This window comes from Chamaea fasciata, unplaced genomic scaffold (assembly GCF_029207755.1).
Source record: "Chamaea fasciata isolate MVZ Bird 193981 ecotype frontalis unplaced genomic scaffold, bChaFas1.0.hap1 SCAF_12, whole genome shotgun sequence".
Lineage (NCBI taxonomy): Eukaryota > Metazoa > Chordata > Aves > Passeriformes > Sylviidae > Chamaea > Chamaea fasciata.
The window spans coordinates 21,244,551-21,265,607 of record NW_027094097.1 but is presented as its reverse complement, the minus strand read 5'-3'; the positions used below and the strand labels follow the sequence as shown (position 1 = coordinate 21,265,607).

At 53.8% G+C, this 21,057-nt stretch overlaps 1 protein-coding gene across 1 annotated transcript in view; it reads right to left on the bottom strand.

The window, feature by feature from the left end:
* Window positions 1-21,057, bottom strand: part of LOC136296104 (hydrocephalus-inducing protein homolog) — a 149,024-nt gene that overhangs the window by 9,048 nt on the left and 118,919 nt on the right. The window contains 27 exon segments of the mRNA XM_066194928.1: window positions 116-348; window positions 733-941; window positions 1,569-1,637; window positions 1,951-2,189; window positions 2,477-2,645; window positions 3,142-3,241; window positions 3,795-3,894; window positions 4,291-4,436; window positions 4,894-5,098; window positions 5,390-5,537; window positions 5,835-5,958; window positions 7,057-7,230; window positions 7,531-7,698; window positions 8,142-8,328; window positions 8,580-8,819; window positions 9,890-10,022; window positions 10,435-10,631; window positions 10,719-10,840; window positions 11,485-11,621; window positions 12,577-12,698; window positions 13,403-13,459; window positions 13,523-13,653; window positions 14,159-14,336; window positions 17,371-17,499; window positions 18,789-18,998; window positions 19,687-19,785; window positions 20,269-20,434. Of these exon segments, the coding sequence (XP_066051025.1) occupies window positions 116-348; window positions 733-941; window positions 1,569-1,637; window positions 1,951-2,189; window positions 2,477-2,645; window positions 3,142-3,241; window positions 3,795-3,894; window positions 4,291-4,436; window positions 4,894-5,098; window positions 5,390-5,537; window positions 5,835-5,958; window positions 7,057-7,230; window positions 7,531-7,698; window positions 8,142-8,328; window positions 8,580-8,819; window positions 9,890-10,022; window positions 10,435-10,631; window positions 10,719-10,840; window positions 11,485-11,621; window positions 12,577-12,698; window positions 13,403-13,459; window positions 13,523-13,653; window positions 14,159-14,336; window positions 17,371-17,499; window positions 18,789-18,998; window positions 19,687-19,785; window positions 20,269-20,434 (4,192 nt within the window).

The window sequence follows — 21,057 nt, the reverse complement described above, 5'->3', positions numbered from 1 at the left end:
TGACCTGCACTGAGCTAGACTAGTCTGGGCCCCAGGAAGCAATGCATCTGGAGAACAAAACAGACTCTCACACTGCCTTTAGAGGGACACCATCACCTTGGCCTCCTGTTCTTACCTTTCCACGCAGGGGTCTGATGGAGAGCACCACATCACACGGCAGGCTGCTTGCATGGTAGATATTGAAATGAGCTTCAGCTTCTTGCGCAACCAGAACCTCGTTGAAGATGAATTTGTTCCCATCTCTGATGAACAAGCCCACGCCTTCCACTGACCGCAGCTTGCGGCTGAGGTCAGTGCTGCTGCAGATCGGGTACTCCTTGAAGATTGACAGGACATCCTCAACGAGTCCTGTGGATAGACCAGAGGGATGAGCATGGAGGAGAAGCCTCGCTGATGAATTTATCTGGACCCTGCTGGCCTCTCAGGAGGCTTTTCCTCTCAGTCATCCTTTCTGCCCTGGGTGACTGCTAAACCCAGCCTTGGGTGGGGGAGCTGGCTTTGAGGATGGAGCTCAGTCAACCTCGGTCTTAGAGAGCGCTGCTTTCCTTTTATCCTTCCATGCATCCCTCTCAGCCTGGGAAGGATGAGTCTGCTGGTGGACTTGAAGAGGGCTGGAACTTCTGAGGATTCAAAGGCGGGACACCAGGGCTAGCGTGCATCTCTATCCAAGCAGCAAGTTTAGGTGCTGATCAGCAGCAGGTGTGACCAAGGGAACCTGTGGGCAGTACGTACCTGGGAGGCAGGACTCGGCAGTCAGGGTAAAGGGAATGCCAAGGGGATTGTCCCTGGGGTCTCTGCCCGTGATGTCAATGTAGAGCTGCTCCTCACACGTCCCCTCCTGCCCTGCCAGGCATTCCACTGTGATCTTCTGCTGGCCCCACGGACTGATGGAGCCGGAGCAAGGGGACACCGTGAACATGCCAAGACTGAGGGGACCCTGCAGAAAAAGTTCCAGGAGAGGCTGATGGCTAACAGCTGTGCCTTGAGCACCCCAGCAAAGAGTGTGTCCCGCCTTGGCCTCCAGCTGGGCCCAAGCACCCCAGTCCCAGGGCAGGGAAGGATGACTCCATGGCCCAAGGGCAGCCCCAGGCTGAGACCAACAAGCCAAGAGGAGCTGCAAGCCTGTCCCAAGTAGCAGAGAGAAAGGAGTTTGAGTGTAAAGAATGAAGGTGGTAGCTGTGATCCTTCAGCCTCCAGAGGTAACACAGGAGAGCAGAAATAGCTGTGAGAAAGGACAGGAGAAAGGTAGGTGACTTGGAAGAAGAAAAAGCAATGTTGTCTGAGCTCTGCGGACTGGGAGTTCACTGAGGCGTGTTTTTGCTTCTGTGGTGTTCACAGACCTATGCTGGCTAGCAGCTACCAAACACAGGACCTGCTCCCCCCTGTTGATCCCACAAGTCCAGGTCAGAGCCAAAGTACAGGAGTGTCAGTGGGACTGAGCAGATACTGGGTTCCATCCTGTAGACCGTGTCCCACCCTATAGCCATGAGCCCCCAGCCAGGGCACAGCAGCATCTTCTCACATCCCCCGCGGCAGCAGCACTGTTGGGGAGCAGGAGTCACCCACCTGTCAAGGAGCTCGATTTCTTTCCTGTTGAGCGCTTTGCAGCTGATGGAGCAGATTGCTCTTGCTTTGAACTGAGAGGAGAAAGCAGAGGTATCTGTCATGCTGAGCTCCCCTGCCTTTCTCTGAGGCCAAAGCTGGCCTTCCTCCACACGGAGGGAAGCCTTCCTGCTCCTGATGGCTCCCTGAGTGCAGCACCCATTGCTGGACAGGAGCTCTATCACCAGCTTTGTACTACACCTGGGGACACTGCGGTGTTTTTTTGCTCCCTCTCCCCAAGCCAGGGATGCAAACGGACAACAGCCCAGGTCTCCTGGCTGCCTGCCACATACCAGCCGTGGGCTGGTGCCTCCTCAGACAGGAAAGGTGGTGCAGGGCTTCTCGTACCTTTGGCTTTCCCATGCAGATGCATCCTCGGGTGCTCGGTGGATGTAGAATTCGAAGCTGAGCATGCCTTTGTTCTCCAGGATGACAGTCTGGGTCTTCTTGGTGCCCTCGAGCATGGCACCGAAGTCGATGGGTGAGGCGGGCTCAATGCTGTACTTGCTGTACACAGCTCTCACCGACACCCTCAGTGGGATCTCGGCAACAGTCTGGCCTCCTTCCCCTGAGCTGCCGTCTATCACCTGTGTCCACAGGAAGGGGTGGTAAACACAGCAAAGAGGCCAGCCTCTACCCCAGTCCCCAGTCTCCACCCCAGGCCTCCATCAGTTTACCCCTCCCTGTTTAAGCACCTCCTCCGGAGTCAGAAGCTCAGCTCCACTTAAGAAGCCTCCCAAATGGTTTTGAAAGACTTTGTTTGTGTATGTAGGAGAGAGGATTCTCCAGTTAAAGCACTCCTTCCACTCGACACCTATCCTGTTTACACTCCCAAAATGTCGAGAGATAACACAGCCTGGCCCAAGCAGCTCACCTGGCAGTACAGGATGGGTTTGTTCTTGAGGAAGATTTCACTTGTGGGGTGGAAGAGCATCTCAATATTCACACCAGGCTGGGAGGCAGTCAGCATGCCCGACCGAGGCTCAACGCTGAAGTGGGATGCCAAGTTTTGCGTCCTGGGACCTGCACCCTTCAGCGTGAAGCTGGGGAGAAAGGGAAGGAATGGAGATCTCTGCAGTTAAAAGTACAGGCACCACCAGCACGGCCAGGACTTTGCATAGGACCAGAAAAAAAAAAACAAAAAAAAAGGGAGAGTTCAGCTCTGCTCAGGGAATCCTGGATCTTGACAGAGAGTGCAGACAATCACAAGGTTAATGCATGAAACCTTGACACCAGAATTTTTCATTTGCTTCTTTACAGAGTCTCAGAAAGAGAAAGGAAGTGACCATCAAAGAAAAGCAATGAATCTCATCATTTCAGTGGCTGAAATTTTTGGGGCTCTCCTTTGGGTTCGTGCTGAGCTGTGAAGAATTGCTGGTTTGTGGCTGGATTCTCTAGTAAAATAGTTGAGATTAGAGAGTCCGGGTTTTGTATTTCCCATGAGGTAGCCAGCATGAAAACAGGTTCTAGCCATTGACAGAGGGAGAATGCAGGCCTGGGAATCTGAAGAAATGCTCACTACCAGGCAGCTGGACTCACCTGTACTCAATGTTGTATACCCCTTTGTTCTTTAGACTCAGGACTTTCTTCACCTTATCTAGGACATTAATGGTTCCAAATTCCAAACTTCCATCTGGACCTGCAGAAAACCCGCAGAGCCAGGTCAGAAATGGTATTTATCAGCTGCAGAACACGCCAGGTCACAAACTACATGGAGGTCTTGACACAAAACCCTTTCCAGCAAGTTTCTGTTCTTGACAGTATTTTCCAGCTATTTGTCTGCCTTTTCTCTTCCTACTCAAATTATCTGCAGGATTAGTAGCTACGGAAATTACTTTATATGCTGTGCTGAGCCCGTGGGAGTTGCCAACTGCCTGTTCCCGTCACTGTTGTTTCAAAGCCCCCAAATCCAATCTGCACGTGAAGCTGCACACTTCAAAGTTCAGAGGGGAGAGACTTAAGGCTGTCAATGCCCTGACAATGCATTATTCCACACCACTTGCAGGGTTTGTGCTTCATGTGTCCATGCCATCCTTGCATGCTATCCCATCCCATCCCATCCCATCCCATCCCATCCCATCCCATCCCATCCCATCCCATCCCATCCCATCCCATCCCATGCGCTTTGGTCGCCCGCCCCCCAAGGTAATGCAGTGCACCTGGACTGCTTTGTCTGGGAGGCGTCCACTGACCTTCAGGCATGTCGATCCTCAGAGAAACATCATAGACCTTTGCAGAGATTTTGATGTTTTCAGCCTGAACAATCCCCAGGATGTTTTCTGTGTCTGAAACCTGAGGCAGCAAGAAACAAACACTGTTCAGATCATTCTTTTGGTAGACAGCCTCCAAGTCCTTGTCTCTGCTGGCTGCTTCCCCTGTGGCCTCCCAGGCTTCACAAGCGTCGGTGGACTCCCAAGCTTTGCTAACCTGTTCATCTCATGGGCTGCCCCAGTGGGATTCAGCTGCAGTAAAAAACCCTATCAGCCCAGCTCTGTCTTCACCATAGAGAAGAAGATGTTCTACCTCAACAGAAGAAGGTCCTTCCTCCCTTGGGAGCCGGGGAGCTAAGAGTGGCCATCCCTGTGTTGCTTCTGGCCTTTGCTATCAAACATGTCTGAGCTCAGAGTCCTTGGAGCAGGGAGACCCTCCGGGGACACTACCCTGAGCAGGAACCCATGGAAGGCTTACTCGCCTCTCCCTCCGCATATGGTTCAATTCCCATATTATTTCATCCACGGCAGCTTTCTCCTCCTCAGGGAGGGCATCATACTCTTCCTCATCCATTCTCAAGGCACGTTCTCTGTTCCTCTGAAGAGCTTCCTCCCGCTGCAGTTCTTTAGCACAAACCAGAGGAGAAACCATGAGTGACAGCAAGCACAGCTGGGTGCTTTGGGAGTCAGCTGCAAGGACTCACAGCTTTTCCCAACCCAGCATATCACACCAGGAGACATTGGGGAGCTCATATCCCTGCTCCAAAATTCAGACAATCCCTCAAACGATGGCCAGGCAGTGAGTTCCTGTGCTTTTCCTGGCTTAAGTGCACCAGGGCTGAGGACAGTTGTTTGTCACTGAGCTACAACAGCTTGAACTTCTGCCCAAGCTTGAATGTTAGAGATTAAGGTGTCTTAAAGCCTCCAGTCTCCTGCAACTCTGAGATGAGTGTGGTTACAGAGGCAGAAGGTGGAAAGATGAATAAAAACACTTCTTACAAGCTCTGCTGCAAACCCAGACACACAGAGATAAGTCTGAGGGCTTGAGAGAGAAGATTTGAGAGGGACAGACATATCTCACCTTCCCTCTGTCTTTCATCTTCCTTCCTCTGTATTTCAGCTTCCTTCCTGGCTTTCCAAGAAGCATAATCCCGATGCACGTGCACCACGTAGATATAATGGCGATTCTTGACAGCTGTGAGTACACAGAGCAGAGAAGATTCCAGGCTTCTTGCAAAGAGGCTCTCCAAGCCATCAAAGACCACTCCCTTGCAGCAGTCTTCGTGCTGCAAATAAAGGGAAGAGTAAGTCAGCCATTGCACACAGGGAGCTCACAGCTGGACAGTAAACCCAGATGTCACAGGGCACCAGCTGTCCTTGTTCCAGGTGCATTAGCTAAGAGCAGCTTGTGTCTGTCCTTAGGCTCTGCCAACTAAGGGCATCTGCAGCTTCCCCCAGGGTTCCCTGCACACAGGCCAGGATCCTCCAAGAGCATGTACAGACCTCCTCCTCTCCGAGTTGTACCTCACTGCCTGTTCTCCGGAGCAGGAATGTCTCCTTTTCCCCACCCCACATACCTTCAGCCTCTCACAGAGGATCTCCACCAGCAGGTGCTCGGGCAGCACACAGCTCAGGCAGTTCAGCTCTTCCCCACAACTGCTGGTGATGTTCAGCTGCTGCGGTGCAGGAGCAGTGGAAACTGTGAACTGTAATGTGGACCATTGTAAGGAAAATACACCCCGGTGGAAAGCCCTGGACAACTCCCACTGCTGGGCTTGCAGCTGGGGTTCCTCACTAGTGGAGACTAGAACAACCCTGCAGTGCAGGCTGGGGGCTCCAGGGGATGGTCCTGGAGGGCCCATCCCCTGGCCAGCAGAGACCCAAGCCTGCAAACTCCTGGTGCAATGGATCCACATACCAGGCCCTGGCTGGCACAGAGCCTCCACTGTAAGCAGCCCCTGCCCATCTCACAGACAATGCAAAGGTCCCAGGCACCAACCCAGGCAGATCATGTTTACCTGGGGTTTGCTGGCTGGCTCCGTCTTCTTTTGCGCTGGTGTGCTCTTGCCTTTGGCATTCTTCTTGTTCATTTTCTCCTGAGAGGCTTGTCTTCTCTTGGCCGGAATGGCGTGCTGACGCTTTTTAGCTGCATAGGGGACATATGGTTCAGGAGGGCTTTGAAAAGCAAGTAGGCACCTTTCACCACAATGGGCACAGCCTTGGACCCTGGAAGGAACGCGGCACTTTTTCCCCAGTCTGCCGGGCACTGGCAACACTCAGAAGCAGCTCCCTCCCTGCTTCTCTTACCAGCACGCTATCCCATCCTTGATTTTAAAGCCAGCACTATGTCCCTCCTAACAACTGTGCATGCAGGTGACACTGCTTGCACAGGAGTTCCCCTATGGATCAAGCCAAGGATTTGTCCTCCAGGACCATTGTTTCCATACACTGCACCCATCCTGCATTCTCCTGTGGAGACCTGCAGCCCTGCCCCGCTTGCACCACCCGTCTCTGCTGAAGCTAAATGCTCCTTGTGGGAAAACCCTGCTGGGACACAGACTCCTTTTCCTTCCGCCAGCTCCCAACCCAGCCAGGTTCAAAAGTGAGCAATGCAAAACTTCCCCCTGCACTGTGGCAGGTCTGGCCTCACCCTGCAGAGCTCAGGCTACCAGCTGCCCAGTAAGCTTCCTAAAAGTCTCTGGTCTCACATGGAGAACAGCCCAACATACACGAGCTGTGTAACCTGACAGTGAGCACAGGTAAATCCCGGGAGACAAGAGCTCATTTGTAGCATGTCTCTGATTGGAAACTCCTCTGGGAGGCTGTCCTTCCCTTCCTCTTGTTTGCAAGGTTACACTCATAGTCAGTCCTCTTGTGCTTAATGAGCCACTTCAGAAGGCTTTTTCCTTGGTAAAGTGGGCAGCAGTTCTGCCTGCTGCCCATGAGAAGCAAGCTTGATTCAGCTTTGAGGAAATAGAAAATATTTGGGAAAGAGACGGGCATGCTTCACCACCCTTAGAAAAATGAACACGTGCCAAGCATGGCAGCGAAGGGGGATATCAAAGAATCCCTGACTGAGCCCTTAAAATTGATTTTTTATTTTTTGAAGACCAGCCAGAGATGCACTTCACCCATGTTCCCTAAGAGACGCAAAGAATGAAAAACTGCTGCTCTGAGTGAGCAGAAGTGGACAGTCATGGTGGGTTTCTCAAGCACTGGCTCTGGGTCTGGCATTTCTCCTCACCAGCATTACCTTCGTTTTTGCTTTTCAGCTCCATGGCAGCCTCGGTGCAAAGCTCCCGGGCACGGAGCCCTGCCTGGCTGCCATCATTGGCAATGGCCTCTTTCACCACGGTGTCAAGGGACAAGGGAGCAGCGTCGTAATGGTGACACAGGGCCGCCGCCATCTCTGTCTTTCCTGAGAGAGAGAGGAGGACTGCTTGGTGACACGTGCACATGAGGCATTACAGGGACAGGCCCTGGAAAAATCTCCAACAAGATTTCAAAGTTAAAAGAACAGGGGGAAATCAAGCGTCCCTCCAGGGGAGGCCATGAGGGAGGCAGCTGGAGCGTGGTTGCCAGCTCTGAATTCTAGAGCCAGGAGGATCATCTCCACCTCCTGTTCGGCTGAGGTCTTTGCCTTAAGCACCAAGGTCCACCAGGATGTATTTCTCCTGCTTGCCCCTCTCCCTGCAGCCCAGGGCTGCAGCTCACATACCTGCCAGGGGTGGCCCGTGGACAATGACAACAATCCCTTTGTCCTGCTGTGCTTCACACCTCTCTGAAGACTGGTCAATGCCCAGGTGGCGAATGACAGCTCGAGAGACAGGATTCCCAGTCGCCTTCACCATGGCCTCAGGATAGAATGGGACAGCCCTGTGATGTGCTGCAGTGAAAAACCAGGGGAAAAGGTCAGCCTCCTGCCTACCTTTGATCCTCCTCATCCTCCCAATCTGCTCAGATCCCGGAAAAGGAGACTTGGTGAAAGCAACATGAGCTTGTTCTTTTGTTGCTAGGAAAGTGCAAATATAAAAGAGCCAGTGATATTAGACCTGGTTCTACTGGCTGAAGAACTCATCCAATCCTAGTCTTTGTGGAATATCCCGATTATTTCCCCAGTCTACGGCAGGCAGATAGGAGCTTGCTTTGGCTACACTCAGGGTTGGTAGAGGATGCCACAGTCCTTCACCCAAGAGTTCCTCCACCAAGCTGGGGAACAGGCAGTTTTTAAAAGCATGGGCTTTCCCCGAAGGTGACAGCGTTCAGGGTGTATGGGTGCTGCGACCACAGTCAAAACAGACGCTGCCAAACCCTCACTGTTTTTCTGACCTGCTTCTGCCTCGCCCATGGCCTCAGCCTCAGCCTCTGCCATGGCCTTGACCTCTCCCTGTTGAGCATTCAGCCTCTTCTGGGCTTCATAGTACTCCAGCAGCTCTGGGGGCAGCGTCTCGCCCACGGCACGGGGAGGCATTAGAAACTTCTTCTGGTACTCAGACCCCACTGCCGTCCGCAGGATCTGTGTGCGCAGGGAAGAGAAACCATACGCAAGATTCCTTCTCTGGCCTTTCATCACACACGCTCAACAAACCCATTTTCTGTCTCCTCTCTTCCTCCCAACAACACAAGCTATTGAAGTCCTCCCACAGCATGTCAGCAGAGTTGGCTTTCCCTGGGGATTGCCTCCGTCGCCCTGGCACAAGCCTGGGAATGCTGGAGTGCTGTGAAGCTTGGGCAGCATGTACATGGGGACCAGACCTGCCTTCTCACCTTCTCCTCCTCAAGGTACTGCTCATCAAAATCCAGGGAGTAAAACTCAATGGGGAAGTTGCATGGGATCTTCACCACCACTGTGGCCTCCACTCCGTCGCTGTCCACCAGCACCCATCCCATCTCTAGTGCCGGGGGGCTGAACTCCAGCCGTGGCTCCAGACCTTGTCCTGACAGGTGCAGCATTAAGCAATTGCTGCTCTCACAAACGTTAAGCTTCAGCTCATTCTTGTAAGACCTCTGAAAAGAGAAAAGTGAAGAAAACTCATCCATGAAGTCCCAGGTGACAGGACCCCAGATACAACGCTTTCTCCAAGGTCAGGGTGTTCCCAGTCCCTCCAAGGTGAATGGAAACCACCAGGTATTTACTGACGCCAGGGACTACAGCGTCTGTAGTAGTCTGGGGCCGAATAACTGGGATAAATCCTGGTGTGCACTGTAACTGGGTATTTGGGCATCAGATGGATCTACAATGGACTGTCAGATGTTTTCACCTAGTCATGCAGGAGTGCAGTGCTCATGAGAAGGGCCCTCGGGGTTACAGTGTCCAGACACAGTCCTGGCACTGCTGCATCAGGCAAACGCCAGCTCCAGGAGAGAGGCAAATGAGCTCTCACCGGCTAGAAATAAGGATCATCTTCACTGCTTAGTGTCTGGCTCTGGGCAAAGCCGGACACAAGATGGTTATGTCTCTTGAGCAATTAAAAGATCCCTGGGACTGTCTGCAGGCACAGAAGCACTTGTGTCCATACCGGTACAGGCCATCAGTTTCCAAGACCCAGCGGCCACAGGCAAACTACTTTTGGGAACGCTCCATCCTTTAAGTTGAATCCCCCGCTGCATGGGATTGTGCAGGCAGGCCAGAGCCCCAGGGACTGCTGGCAGCACAGCACTACAGGTGACTGTCCTGCTGTGCCCAGGAAGGTGTCTGGTGGCTGTTTTGTCTGTCAGTTCTGCAGCAGGATGAGCCTAGACGGACCATTCCAGGATTATCCTCTGCCGGTGTGCAGCTGCTCTGCACCGAGTGTCGCAGCTGCAAATACAGCCGGGCAAGGGGGAGGCTGAGGGGAGTTGGGCACATCCCTCCCGTGTGCCGAGAGGCAGCCACAGAGCCCCGATGCTCTCTGTGCAAGCTCCCTGTGGGCATTTCAAAGCACATCTCACGGCAATGCTCTGTGGGGTGAACTGAGCCACGCTGAGTAGCTGAGTACGGGGCTTGCAGAAAGCTCCCTGCCAAGGCAGAGCTCAGAGCACACTCTCGGCACCAGGCCCTCCTTTCGGCCTCCTGGGCTGACACCTGCCAATCTCACGTCCTCGTTTGGTGTAAACCGGATTTTCAAGTCCTGCCAGCTTCCTGCCTCAAGGGTTCCTTCGGAGGGCATCACTTCAAAGGGACAGGGCTCATCCTCCAGTGCCTGCTTCTTCTGATGTAGGGCTGGTGTCCTGCGTTTGCGTTGATTGTTCCGGGCACAGAAACGAATCCTGTCAGGTCTCCTGGGTCTGCGAGGACAGAGCCTCAGTTCCTGCAGTGCTCTGAGACACTGATACGGTGCTGAGGGCACCCACAGCCACAACAAGCGTGGCCCCCATAGCCTAGAGCTGGAGGGAAAACCTGTAGACAGGGCAGGCAGAGAGGGAACTGGAGTCCTCAGAGGAGGGGGAATGGGTGAAGGTGCTAGAAAAGCAAAGCATCAGCTAATAGAACAGGTCCAGGCAAACCAGCCTTGATCTAGACCCTCAGAAGCTTCCTCAAACACGCTGTAGACCCAAGTGCTCAGGCAGCCACAGGAGTAGAAAGGGCAAGAGACACAAAGAAAACCCAACCAAGAAGTTACGTGTTCAGTGTTGCCCGTGCTTTACCTCCATTACAGGCTGGATGGCAGTAATAAACCAAGTGCAGGGGACATGGAACCAGTTGTAGAGCCGGACTGTCTCAGTCTGGCACTGCCCAACGAGGGTATCCGAGAACTCCAGAGTGTTCTTTGAAAGTCTGAGTGACAGTTCAATGACAGCGGCATGGAGGCGGATGTGAGACGTGGGGCCTTTTTCTACCTGGAGAAGGACAGGGAATTCAGCGGAGGGTGCAGGTGACAGCTGCTGCGGTGCCCAGCCTGCTGCCTGCCCCAAGAGCTGTGGTACCTTGATGGGCAGCAGCACATCCACGTCACCCTGTGGGCGGCAAGCACTTTCAAAGCACACTTCAAATGTCACGGTGTGTCTGGGAGGCAGGTCCTCCATTTGGTCCAGGTCCACACTGAAACCTTGAACAGATGAAAACAAAGCAGCTGAGATACACAAGAGACATGAAATGTGTCATAAGCATGTTTAAGGCCCTACAGGTGTCCTGGCTGAGAAGTCTGGGAAAACCCCCCTGCCGTGCGGTGACCTGGACAAAAACGTAAAAGAGTGCACCTGTGAACACCCCTCAGACACAGCGAGCCTCTGTGTGATGGAAGCACAGCCTTGCCTCAAGGCCACTTTTGGAAGCCTCTTTTCATCCACCAGAGGATCTGACAGGCTGTTTCCTCAATAAAGGCTTAACACAAGTGCGGTGACAGCGTGAACTCCAAACAAAGCACTTCCAAAACACAGCAGACCCCACTGGTTCACAAAACAAGTCCACAGAGTGCCCAAAGAAACTTCATGCTGGTGGGAGCCAAGGGCAGAAGATGCTGAGAGGTGACCGGGCTGATGAGCCCATCTGGCCCCTGCACTGAAGCGTTAGGGCAGTCACAGGCAGGCCAGGTCCTTGGGCATGGCTGGCCAGGAGAATTGAGACTCTGAAGCTCCCAGCAGGGCCACTGAGAAGAAAAAGCTCAGAAACGTCCCCAAGTTCAGTGGCTTAAGCTAATCTGTCTGAGACACCTCCTTCAAGCCCACAGGAAGTGTCTCCAGCACTGCTTACCTGTGTCCTGCAGGACAGACACATCCATCCGGAAGGACAAAAGCATCTCCCCAGGGTTGGTGATCTCCAGAGTGCGTCTCTCAGTGCAGCCCTTAAATACAGACCCCAGGTCCAGGACATACTCAAGCGGCTCAATGCTGGAAGAAGGAGTAAGGACAGTCCTTAAACCACAGCCTGGCTACAGTTTCAGGTGGATGGAAGATGCAAATAAAGTGGGTAATTCTGTATTCATTGCTGTAAAAACTCAGCTCAAGCATAGGAAACCCGAGGCCTGACCACCTGGCAACGACTTTGGGAAATCAGGAGGAGTGCAGGTCCTAGGTTTTATCAGCCACCCATGGTAGCTGAAACTAAAATTAGTTTAAAATGGACACTGGTTGCAGCTCCTCTGCCATGAAAAGCCAGTAGAGGTGAGTACACTGGGCCTCCACTGGTCTCAATGAAACTGCTTAGCCTCGTGTACAGCCTGAGCCTGAAATTGCCTCAGGGCCTAGAAGAAAGATTTGCCCGCACAGGAAATCTTCATTGCCCTGCAACCAGATCATATGATCTGTTCTGCAGAGCATCTTCCTCCTGAATGGAAGCCTCCTGTGCTTGTGCTGCATCATGATGGCGCAAAGGGAAGAGACCAAGGAACCTAGATAAGCCCTGCCACCCCACCAGGATTCGAGCCATCTGAGTTTGGATTTTAAAGTGTTTGCTGACACGTGCAGTTCCCTTCTCCGTTTGTCTAGTGTGCTCTGTTAGTTGGAACCAAGACGTCAGCTGGGAGTTGTCTCTTCTAGCGCTAGTCAGCAGGGACAGAATTTATGCGGCCTGGAAGGGCTTGAAGGTCTGCGCTGGGTCCCCTCAGCTGCAGGGACAGAACCCCACACCTGTGGGGAGCTGAGCAGTCCAAAGCTCAGCGTGGTGCTGGGGAAGGGAGGACACTCCTCTGCTCAGACGTAGCCTGTCAGCCACCGGGACCAGACCCTTTCTGAAGTCCCTGGCTATTCCCCAGTTGTGCAGACACAAGGATCTCTCAGGACAAGGAGACATTGCTAGATGTTCCCCACGGGGCACCTGGAGATGGGGATGGGAATCCTTACTCACTTGATAAGACTCTGGAGCAGCTCCTCGTCAGGGAACCCGCTCTTCAGGGGATGGGATGAGAGCTTTTGCTGCACCTCCAAACCAGCCTTCTCTGCCATTATTATCTGCAGCTGGGCGTCTGTCTCAGAAAGGATCCCACCCTGCTGCTGTTGAGAGGGGCTGTGGGGTCCTCCTGTCTGGCTGCTCAGTGTCCGTGACACCGCCTGCTCTTAGCCAGGACCTCATCTCCAGGGAAGTCACTCCCACACCTTTGCCTGCCCAGCCACTGTTGGCAAAGCTGATCTGGCCGGGCAGACAGACAAGCCAGGAACCTTCCAGAGCTCCAGACCCTTGCTTGCCCCCAGCCAGTACCAAGGCAGCTTGGACAAAAGCTGTCTTGAAAGGGAACCGGGAAAGCCTTGAAAGCTTTGTGTCTTGAAAAGCACAGCTTGGTAGCTGGTGCCTCGTGGAGATGAGCACGGCCAGCACAGTCCCAGGGCACAATCAGGCACCTACTGTTTGGGTCTGTAAATCTGACAGGGCTCGGGCTGGGACCAGCAAACTCCCCAGAAATGACCTGCATCTCCTTCAAAGCGCCATCAACTCCATCCCTTGAGCATGGCCTTCAGGATCTCTCCCTGGGGTAGCCAGGAAGCTGGTGCAACCCCAGAAGAGACCATGACCAGAGTGGCAGCCCTAGGGGCAATGCTGAGGTGACACATGGCTGTAAAGTGGGCAGGGAGGTCCCAAATGCCATCAGGGCACCAGGAAGCTGCTGTGGGCTGCAAGGGCCTCAGGTGACACGGAGAGGGTGGCGTGTGCCAAACTGGGCTGCAGCTGTTCTTACTGTATCGCCAGAGCCAAGCAAGCCGGGCTTCCGGTTCTGAGTCTTCCGATTCCGAGTCTTCGAGGTCTGAGTCTTTGAGGTCGGAGTCACCGGGGCCTGAGTTTTCAGGGTCTGAGTCACTGGGGGCTGAGACTTCAAGGTCTTAGTCTTCGGGCTCTGAGTCTTCTTCACAACAGCTGATTCTTTCCTTTGACTTGGTTGTTGCTGCTGTTTTACATGCCGTTCCAATGGCTCCTTATACTTTTCATTTCCTGAAGGAAGAAAACATCCACAAAGAGAAGTGTGAGCAAAGTGCCAATCCCATTAAAGCTGGGAAGTCCCTGCCTCCCACCACTGGTTCCTTCCAGAAAGAAATCCCTCAAGCCCTCTATGGAAAGTGGATGCTGCTGCTCCTCTCTGCATCCTCACCCATCTGCCTCCCCACAGAGGAGCATCTCATCCCCTGCAATGTCACACAAATCCAACCCTGCCAGAAGCCCTGCCAGCCTCTCCTAGAGCTTTCCCAAGCCTTTCAGTCTAGCCATCACCCTTCAGAACCCTGCCAGATGTGCTGGCAAGCTCTGCAGGATGGTTCCTGGGACAAAGACCACATGGGATCCTTGCTCAAGACTCATGAGGCAACCAGAGAGCTTGAGTTGGTCTGGGAGTCCTGCAACCCTCCAGGCTTGCTGGAGGTGGGCACGAGCTGCCCCGTGGGCATATGGTAGGGAACAAAACCAGAGGGGCCCCTCCTGGAGGCAGACAGGCAGTGCCCACCTTTGATGTTCCAGGGCAGGTTCACACTAAACATGGGAAAGGATGCTTCTCCTTTCAGACGGATACTTTCTGGCTCCAGGTCACCCACTTTGAGGTGGTAAGTCCTGCTGAAGGCTCCTGGTAATCCTGGCACGTAAGAAAAATTCAGCTCTTGCGTCTCGCCAGGTGCAATGGAGCCCTGCAGGGACAGGAGAAGAGAGAGGGGATGCATCAGAGTTTGATGGGGAATGGTTCAGGGGACAGACAGGCTGAGAAGACAGGTTCTCATCTACAAGAAGCCATCAAACCACACCACCATCATGATAAATACATTACAGTGTTGGCTTTTGCAATTGTTAGAGTAAACACTGTATGTTTTATAATGTTGACTTTTGTAAAAGAAGTTTTGCTGAAGTTTAGAGTTCTTTTAATTCAAATGTTTTGTTGTGATACCAATGCTGGTGAAGAATTGTTGTAATATTAACATTTAACCAATGAAGGAATTGAAGCCTGTTGAATGTGTCAAAAAGTAACAAAGGACCAGGACTAGGACAACCGCATATGCTCCAAAAAGGCCGGACGGAGAAGGAACTCTGTTAAAACGTTGGAATACAAAGAACTGCTTGTAAATACGCATTGGGCTGATGCAATACCCCGGCTATACAAGGGGTGTTGTGTTGACTGGTGTGTGCCTCTGGCTGCAGCTAATGTGGCTAAGCAGGCAGTGCTGTTCCTTCTGCTTTATTGACTTTGGCCCCTATTGTCTCATATTAAATTTTCTTGAAATTTTAACTGATGAGTGGGCTTTGCTTCTCACACCTCCTACCTTCCTTGTGCCCAAAAGATCGAGCCACTGACCCGGGGGGTGCAGTGTGTCCTCCCAAGAGCTCATCTGCCTGCAGCCCCAGCACAGCCTGATGTGATGTGAGCACAGCTCTGCTGCTCATGGGGTTCGCCCTCTGCCAGCAAGAGCCCGCCCCAACAAGAAAAGGCTTTTTTGGCTATGGAAGAGAAGCCCTCGCACTCAGCAGGGCCAGCAGCTCCTCCCATCCCTTGTAGGACAGGCATGAAGAAATGGGAAAGCAAATCGGCTCCCTCTTCCCACTGCAAGGAGGGACAAAGGCAGGAGTGCTGCTTCGGCTCAAAGACACCCAGGCAGGACTGAGAAGCTTGGACAAATGGTGGGATGACGCTGCAAATTTTTCTCATCGCTCCTCCAGCCCCGCTGCTCCCCGGCCCCCTCACTGCCCCACAAAGCCTCTGCACAGCACAAAGCTGCAGGAGGCAGGGACCAGCACGCCTACTGAAGGGCTATGTAAGTGGTTCTTAGCCCTGGCAGTGGGGAGGCAGGGCAAAGGACAATGTCCTGTGTGATCACACAGCCTGGGTAAGGCGACCCTCAGAAACGCTCCAGTGCCAGCAGCCTGACATCTCAGCCGTCGGGGTCCCCAGAGTGACTGTGAGGTGCGGTGGCGTGATCTTTATCATGAGTTTTAATGTAAGATAGTTGTTCTTTGTACCCTGGTTCAGTGCCGTTGTATTTTTAGGTCCCTTTTGTTACAAACTGTAAGCTTCTCCCTCAGCCTGCCCCACATACAACCCCTGTTTGGTTCACCTTTCCCGCCTTGGTTACCTGTCCACCATTCGTCGGGAAACCCTCCCACCCTGCCAGTCACCCAGGGCCTGTCCCCCGGGTCCAGAAGCTTCGAAGGGAGATCTCTGGCGACTGGCTGGATTGGAAGCTTTCCCCTCCTTCCTTCGGATCATTGGTATTTAATGTTAATGCTTGTTACGTCAGTAGACACTCCCCAGTTATACCCCACTGGTTGCACGTGGACCCACCCTGAGCTTCCAGCCACTGTATAAAACCCTCTCCCTCCTGAGATTCAGGGTCTCCCTGAAGCACCGGTCGCAGGCTGAGGGCTCCCTCCTTCCTACCAATAAACCCAAGTTGCAGTCAGGCCTCTTGAGAGTCCCGTCTTTCTTCCTCCGCACTCGCAACGTGGCAGGGCAGGTCGGCAGCCAAGATCCCACATTTCTATAGATCGTGTGGGGGCGTGTCGGGGCTAGCCGGCCGTGGGAGGACACGCACCGCCGCAGTGGGGAACCAATTCCATTTTTATTTGTGCCTCACCATATGTTATAAATCCATTTTCTGACACGGGGTGAAAAATTACTACAGGGGCTGCAGTCGCGTTGGGAGCCTTAACACACTCCAGGCGTGGAGGAGGTTGCAAGGAGAAGATGCAGGCAGGCCCCGTCTCGGGGGGGCTGCAAGCGACCTCTCCCTTGGGGGAGGGCAGACCGCGAAGCCCGGGCAAACTTTGCCCGTCTGACTAAGTCTTCCTAGAAGGGCTGAATTACGGGAGGAATCTCGGCGCACAAAAGCAGTTAACGCTGCCAATTTCCCCCCGCCATTTTTGGTTGTGGTCGTGCCGGGAGCACCTGGAGGGCCCGGCTCCCTGCAGAGCCGCTCCTTCCCCGCCTGCCTACCCCGCTGTCGCCGCTTCCCCGCCGGCCACGGCCCCGCAGCGCTCCGCCGTTGCCCCGCGGGAGCAGCCGCCGCGCCGGCCGTGCCCAGCCGCAGCTGCGGAGCCCGGACGCCGCAGCCCGCGGGACCGCCGCGCCTGCCGCGGGCGCGGAGCGCGCCCAGCCCGCCGCGGCAGCACGCTCGGGGCGCTGGCCGCACACGGGCTCCTGCTCCAGCCGCCGAGCAGGACGCCGACACAGCGCCCCAGGCTTCCAGCGGTACCGCTCTGTCCCTGGCTTCTGTTACTCCCTCTGTTGTTCATTCATTTTTCTCTCTCTGCTCTCTTTTCTGTCCCCTTCTGGTCGGGGCCGTACCCTTTCTTTACCAATTTCCAGATGTAATATTTGCTGCGTTTGTGCCTTATTTTCGCCCGAGAAATCTATCAAAAAGAATTCTCCTCTGCTCCCCTTACAGCGGGACGGGACAGTGACCAACACACTTGTGCCTTCCGCCGGTGTCTGCCGTGAGACAGCAGAGCCACCCGCCAGCCAAGGCCGTGGGGGAGTCTATCAGGACAGCACTTGTCTGACCTTCTCTGCTCCCAGCAGAAATCGCTCACACCCTTCTCTCTCTCATGGCTGGGTTTGGGGTATTCCCCTCTGACTTGTTTGTCCCTTTCCCCCCCCGCCCCCTCTTTTTTCCCCTTTCACACTCTCCTGGGCCACCCGACACAGGGCTGGGGTGAGTCACTTGTGCTACTTACTGCGGTGGGCTTGACCAGAAACACACCAGGCAGATCTTGGTCTGCAGTGCTAGGGTTTAGCACCCAGTTGAATTCCATATTGCAGGTGTTCTCCAGGGTGACCGTGGTGTGATGAATTTCATTAAACATCTGGAGAGAAAGCACAGGAGCAGGAAGTTACAGACCCGGGCCTGGTGCTGGGAATTTCCTTCCTCTCTCCCGGGGTTGAAAGCAGACCTGGGAGCAGGGACCAGGGAGGAGATACGGGCCCTTGGGAAGCTGGGCAAGCCCCAGGCACAGGGCACCTGCACAGGACCAGGGAGCTCTGGCAGCACACAGACATGTGGTGACGACCACGTGAGGGCCAGTAATAAATGAACCAGGGGACACAGGCCCTCTGTGCTCTCAGGGGTCACCAACTGCCAGGAGAAACAAAGGAGGTGGCACTGAGGTGCGTGAGATGAATCCAAGAGTTACGAGGTTAAAGAAAGAAAGTTGTTGGTTCTTGCGTGTTGTTGTTTGGATTGTTTGGATTTGTTCAGGTCGTGTTGTTGGGTGTTGCTGTGAGCTGGGAGAGGGGCAGGGTTGAAGACCTGACTAAAAGGCAGTAGGATGAGAGGGGAGGGGACAGAAGAGTTGGCGGTCAGAGAGAATGGAAGTTCCCGAGTACCATCCGATGGGAAGGAGGACAGGGACCACCCTGGCCGGGTAAAAAGAATAAAAGAAGCCGTTTTGGTGAAAGGGGTGTGTGTGCTGGGCTCCCGGCTCTCGGGGAGGGAGACACACCCGGCTCAGCTGAATTGTTACTAATGAACAGTTTTCTTTTGCTTCAATGACTTTGTCCCCATTGAATTGTATCTAAAAGCCAGTGCATTTCTAAGACAGGCATTCCAGAAGAAAAGGCACCTGCACGCAAGTATTGGCAAGCAACATACTGCAACAAGGAAGTCACACAGGGCTACACAGACAGGGCCAGCAGCTGAAAATACCTGTGGGCTTTCAACTGAAAAAGAGCGAAGTGGGGATTCTTCTGGGACAGTCTCTGCAACTGTAGTGACTGGAAGCCCAAATTCTTCCCCTGATTATTGTGTGGGTTAAGCAAGAGCTTTATACAAGAGCATCTCCTTGGAGGTCAGGCTTTGGGAATGGATCAGCAGAGGGATGTCTCAGGGACATGTCCTTCAGAGCATCCCCACTGGGACCCTGCCTGCCCCAGGAGGCAGTGTTTCTCAGGGTACCTTTCTCAACATTTTGGGGAGGCTTGGAGATGACCATTTGAAACCAGCTTGGATGCCAGATTTGTCCCTCAAAGGTTGTACTTCCAAGCCCCAGGCCAACAAAGGGGCTGGGAAGGGGAGGGAGGCCTGGACTGAGGCGGGCAGGAACCCGCTGGCCATGGTTGCAGGGCAGGGAGCTGTGCCAGGGGACATGTGGGGTACCTGTAAGCCACAGTCAATCTCCCGGGAGCTCAGCAAGTAGCTGACACGTGAGGCCTCCCCGGTCAGCTTCACCTTGTAGGTGGGGCCTCCCTCCACGTGGCACAGCGCCGTGACACGAGCGATGGTGTCGAGAAGGCCAAAGAAGGTGAAGGAGGCCTGCTGTGTCTCTCCTGGCTGCAGCACACCCGACATCGGCAGGGTACTGAAAACCTGGACGGAGGACAGGAGAGACTGAGGTGTTGAGCATGGAATTGGATGCAGAAGAGCTTCTTGGAGCAAAGTGCAGCTGTAGCCAGAGGGGACTGTTCCTCAAACACAGCCAGAATCATCCTAATCTCATCTTGTATCCATGCCACTGACCAGTGGAGGGACCATGGGGAAAATCTTCTCCCATACTCGCAGATCAATGCATTAATTAATACACTACATGAAAGTGAACTGGGATGTGTCCTGGCAGTAGAAATTCTCTCTGATGCACAACTTGCCCTTAAAAAGCATTTCTTACTGCTTTTAGAAAAGGAGGCGACTCAGAGCCAGAGCTCTTGGAGCTCAGGGAAGGATTCCAGCCCAGTTCATCTGACTCCTGATGCTTTCCCCGCCCCGCTCTGATTTCTATGCCGCTTTCTCAACGTGCTCCAGCAAAAATTTCCTAAGGACCACCTGATGAGGTCCAAGGGGAGCAATGCCCTCCATCGGTGCTGCACAGCGTCCTTGGGCAGCCCTACAACATGTCCTGCACAGCCTCTCTAACAACCAGTTGCTTCAGCAGCACTTTGCGATGGGTCCGGAGGGATGTGAGGCCCCGCTGTGGGCAATGCTGAGGGCCACCAGTGGGACTGGGAGCTACAGCCCTGCTTGCCACACTGGAAAAGTGGGAGTGAGACAGATTCCCTCTTACCTTCTCAGTTTCGAGGGGAGTGTACCCTAAGTCCATGAAAAAGGTGACTCCCTCCAACCCTGGTGGGACGTAATACTTCTCCCAAGTACGTGGTGGCACCTGAAAAACAAGCCATTTTCTATGCTAGGAGGAAGAGACAGCCACTTTGCAAAGTCTCATTTTGTAAGACAGCTTCAGAGCCACCACTGCGATACCAGCTCTTGGGTGAAGAGAGAGATCTGGAAAGAGGTCGTCTGGCTGGGTCGGGAAGAGGGTACATGGAGATCAGGACTCATCACAGCTTGCTCTGGGAAGGAAGCTGGAGGTCCTATCATCATGATGCAGACAAAAGCCTCATCTTACATTGTGAAGAAAACAAGGCAAAAAACCCACACTCAACACAGCATCTGAGCAGGTTTCTCCAAGGAGAACTCTCCTGTTTCTCCCTCCCACACACCCCATGTCCAGCCACCGGCCCTGCTGCCCAGCCCGCTCTCAGGGCACAGGACAGCAGGGCGGCAAAAAGGGAGGTCAGCACGAGCAGGACTTGTTGGTGGCAAGCTAGGGAGGTAACGCAAGCAGTAGGTGTACAAGAAAATCTACCTCTGCTCCTGAAGATTGGCCAAGATCCCGTGATTCTTCCAGGGCTGTGGCTGGCTCCTCCGCTTTTCTAATCTTGAAGTGTCTCCACTGAGTTGCCGGCTTATCCAAAGGGAATGACACCGTCGTCGGTGGTTTGGGTTGGGATTTAGGTGGGCAAAGCTCATGTCTGGAAAAGAACGTAACTATGACCAGGGACCTGCAGTGGGAGGAAAGGACACCTGCACCAGTAGCTCCTGCTCAGGATGCAGCCCCTGGGTGGGTGCTGGTGCGTTGAACTGAGAAATGGTTTGATCCAGCCCTTCCCAATCCAGGCTGGAGCAGGTCCCATCTAAAGGTGGCCCAGGGCTGACACTGAGGTAGCAGTGGTGCAGGCAGCTGCTACTGCTCGCAGCGAGGAACTACAGTGGACACAGATTAACACCTTGTGGGGATGCAAAAAAACACAGTGGGAGAGGAAAAGACAGGGAAGGCAAGAAAAAGGGGAGATTTGAGGCACCAAGGGGCAGACCCAGCCAGTGATGAGCCGGCACAGCCCCCCCAGCGCCCAACGCCAGAAACTCTGCGGCTTTACCAGGTATTTATCACGAATGTTTCCCTGAGAGTGTTGGGGAGGTTGGCTGACATTTTCCAGCACTCCCGGGTGACTCAGGTCACATTCCCCATTTTAAATTGAAGCAGGTGCTCAGGGTAACTCTGCTTGTGTTTCTAATGCCACGTGAGGGACAAAGTTGTGCCATGCCTGCCTGTCACCCTGCTGAGATACAAGCGCTTCCCACGCAGTCAAACACA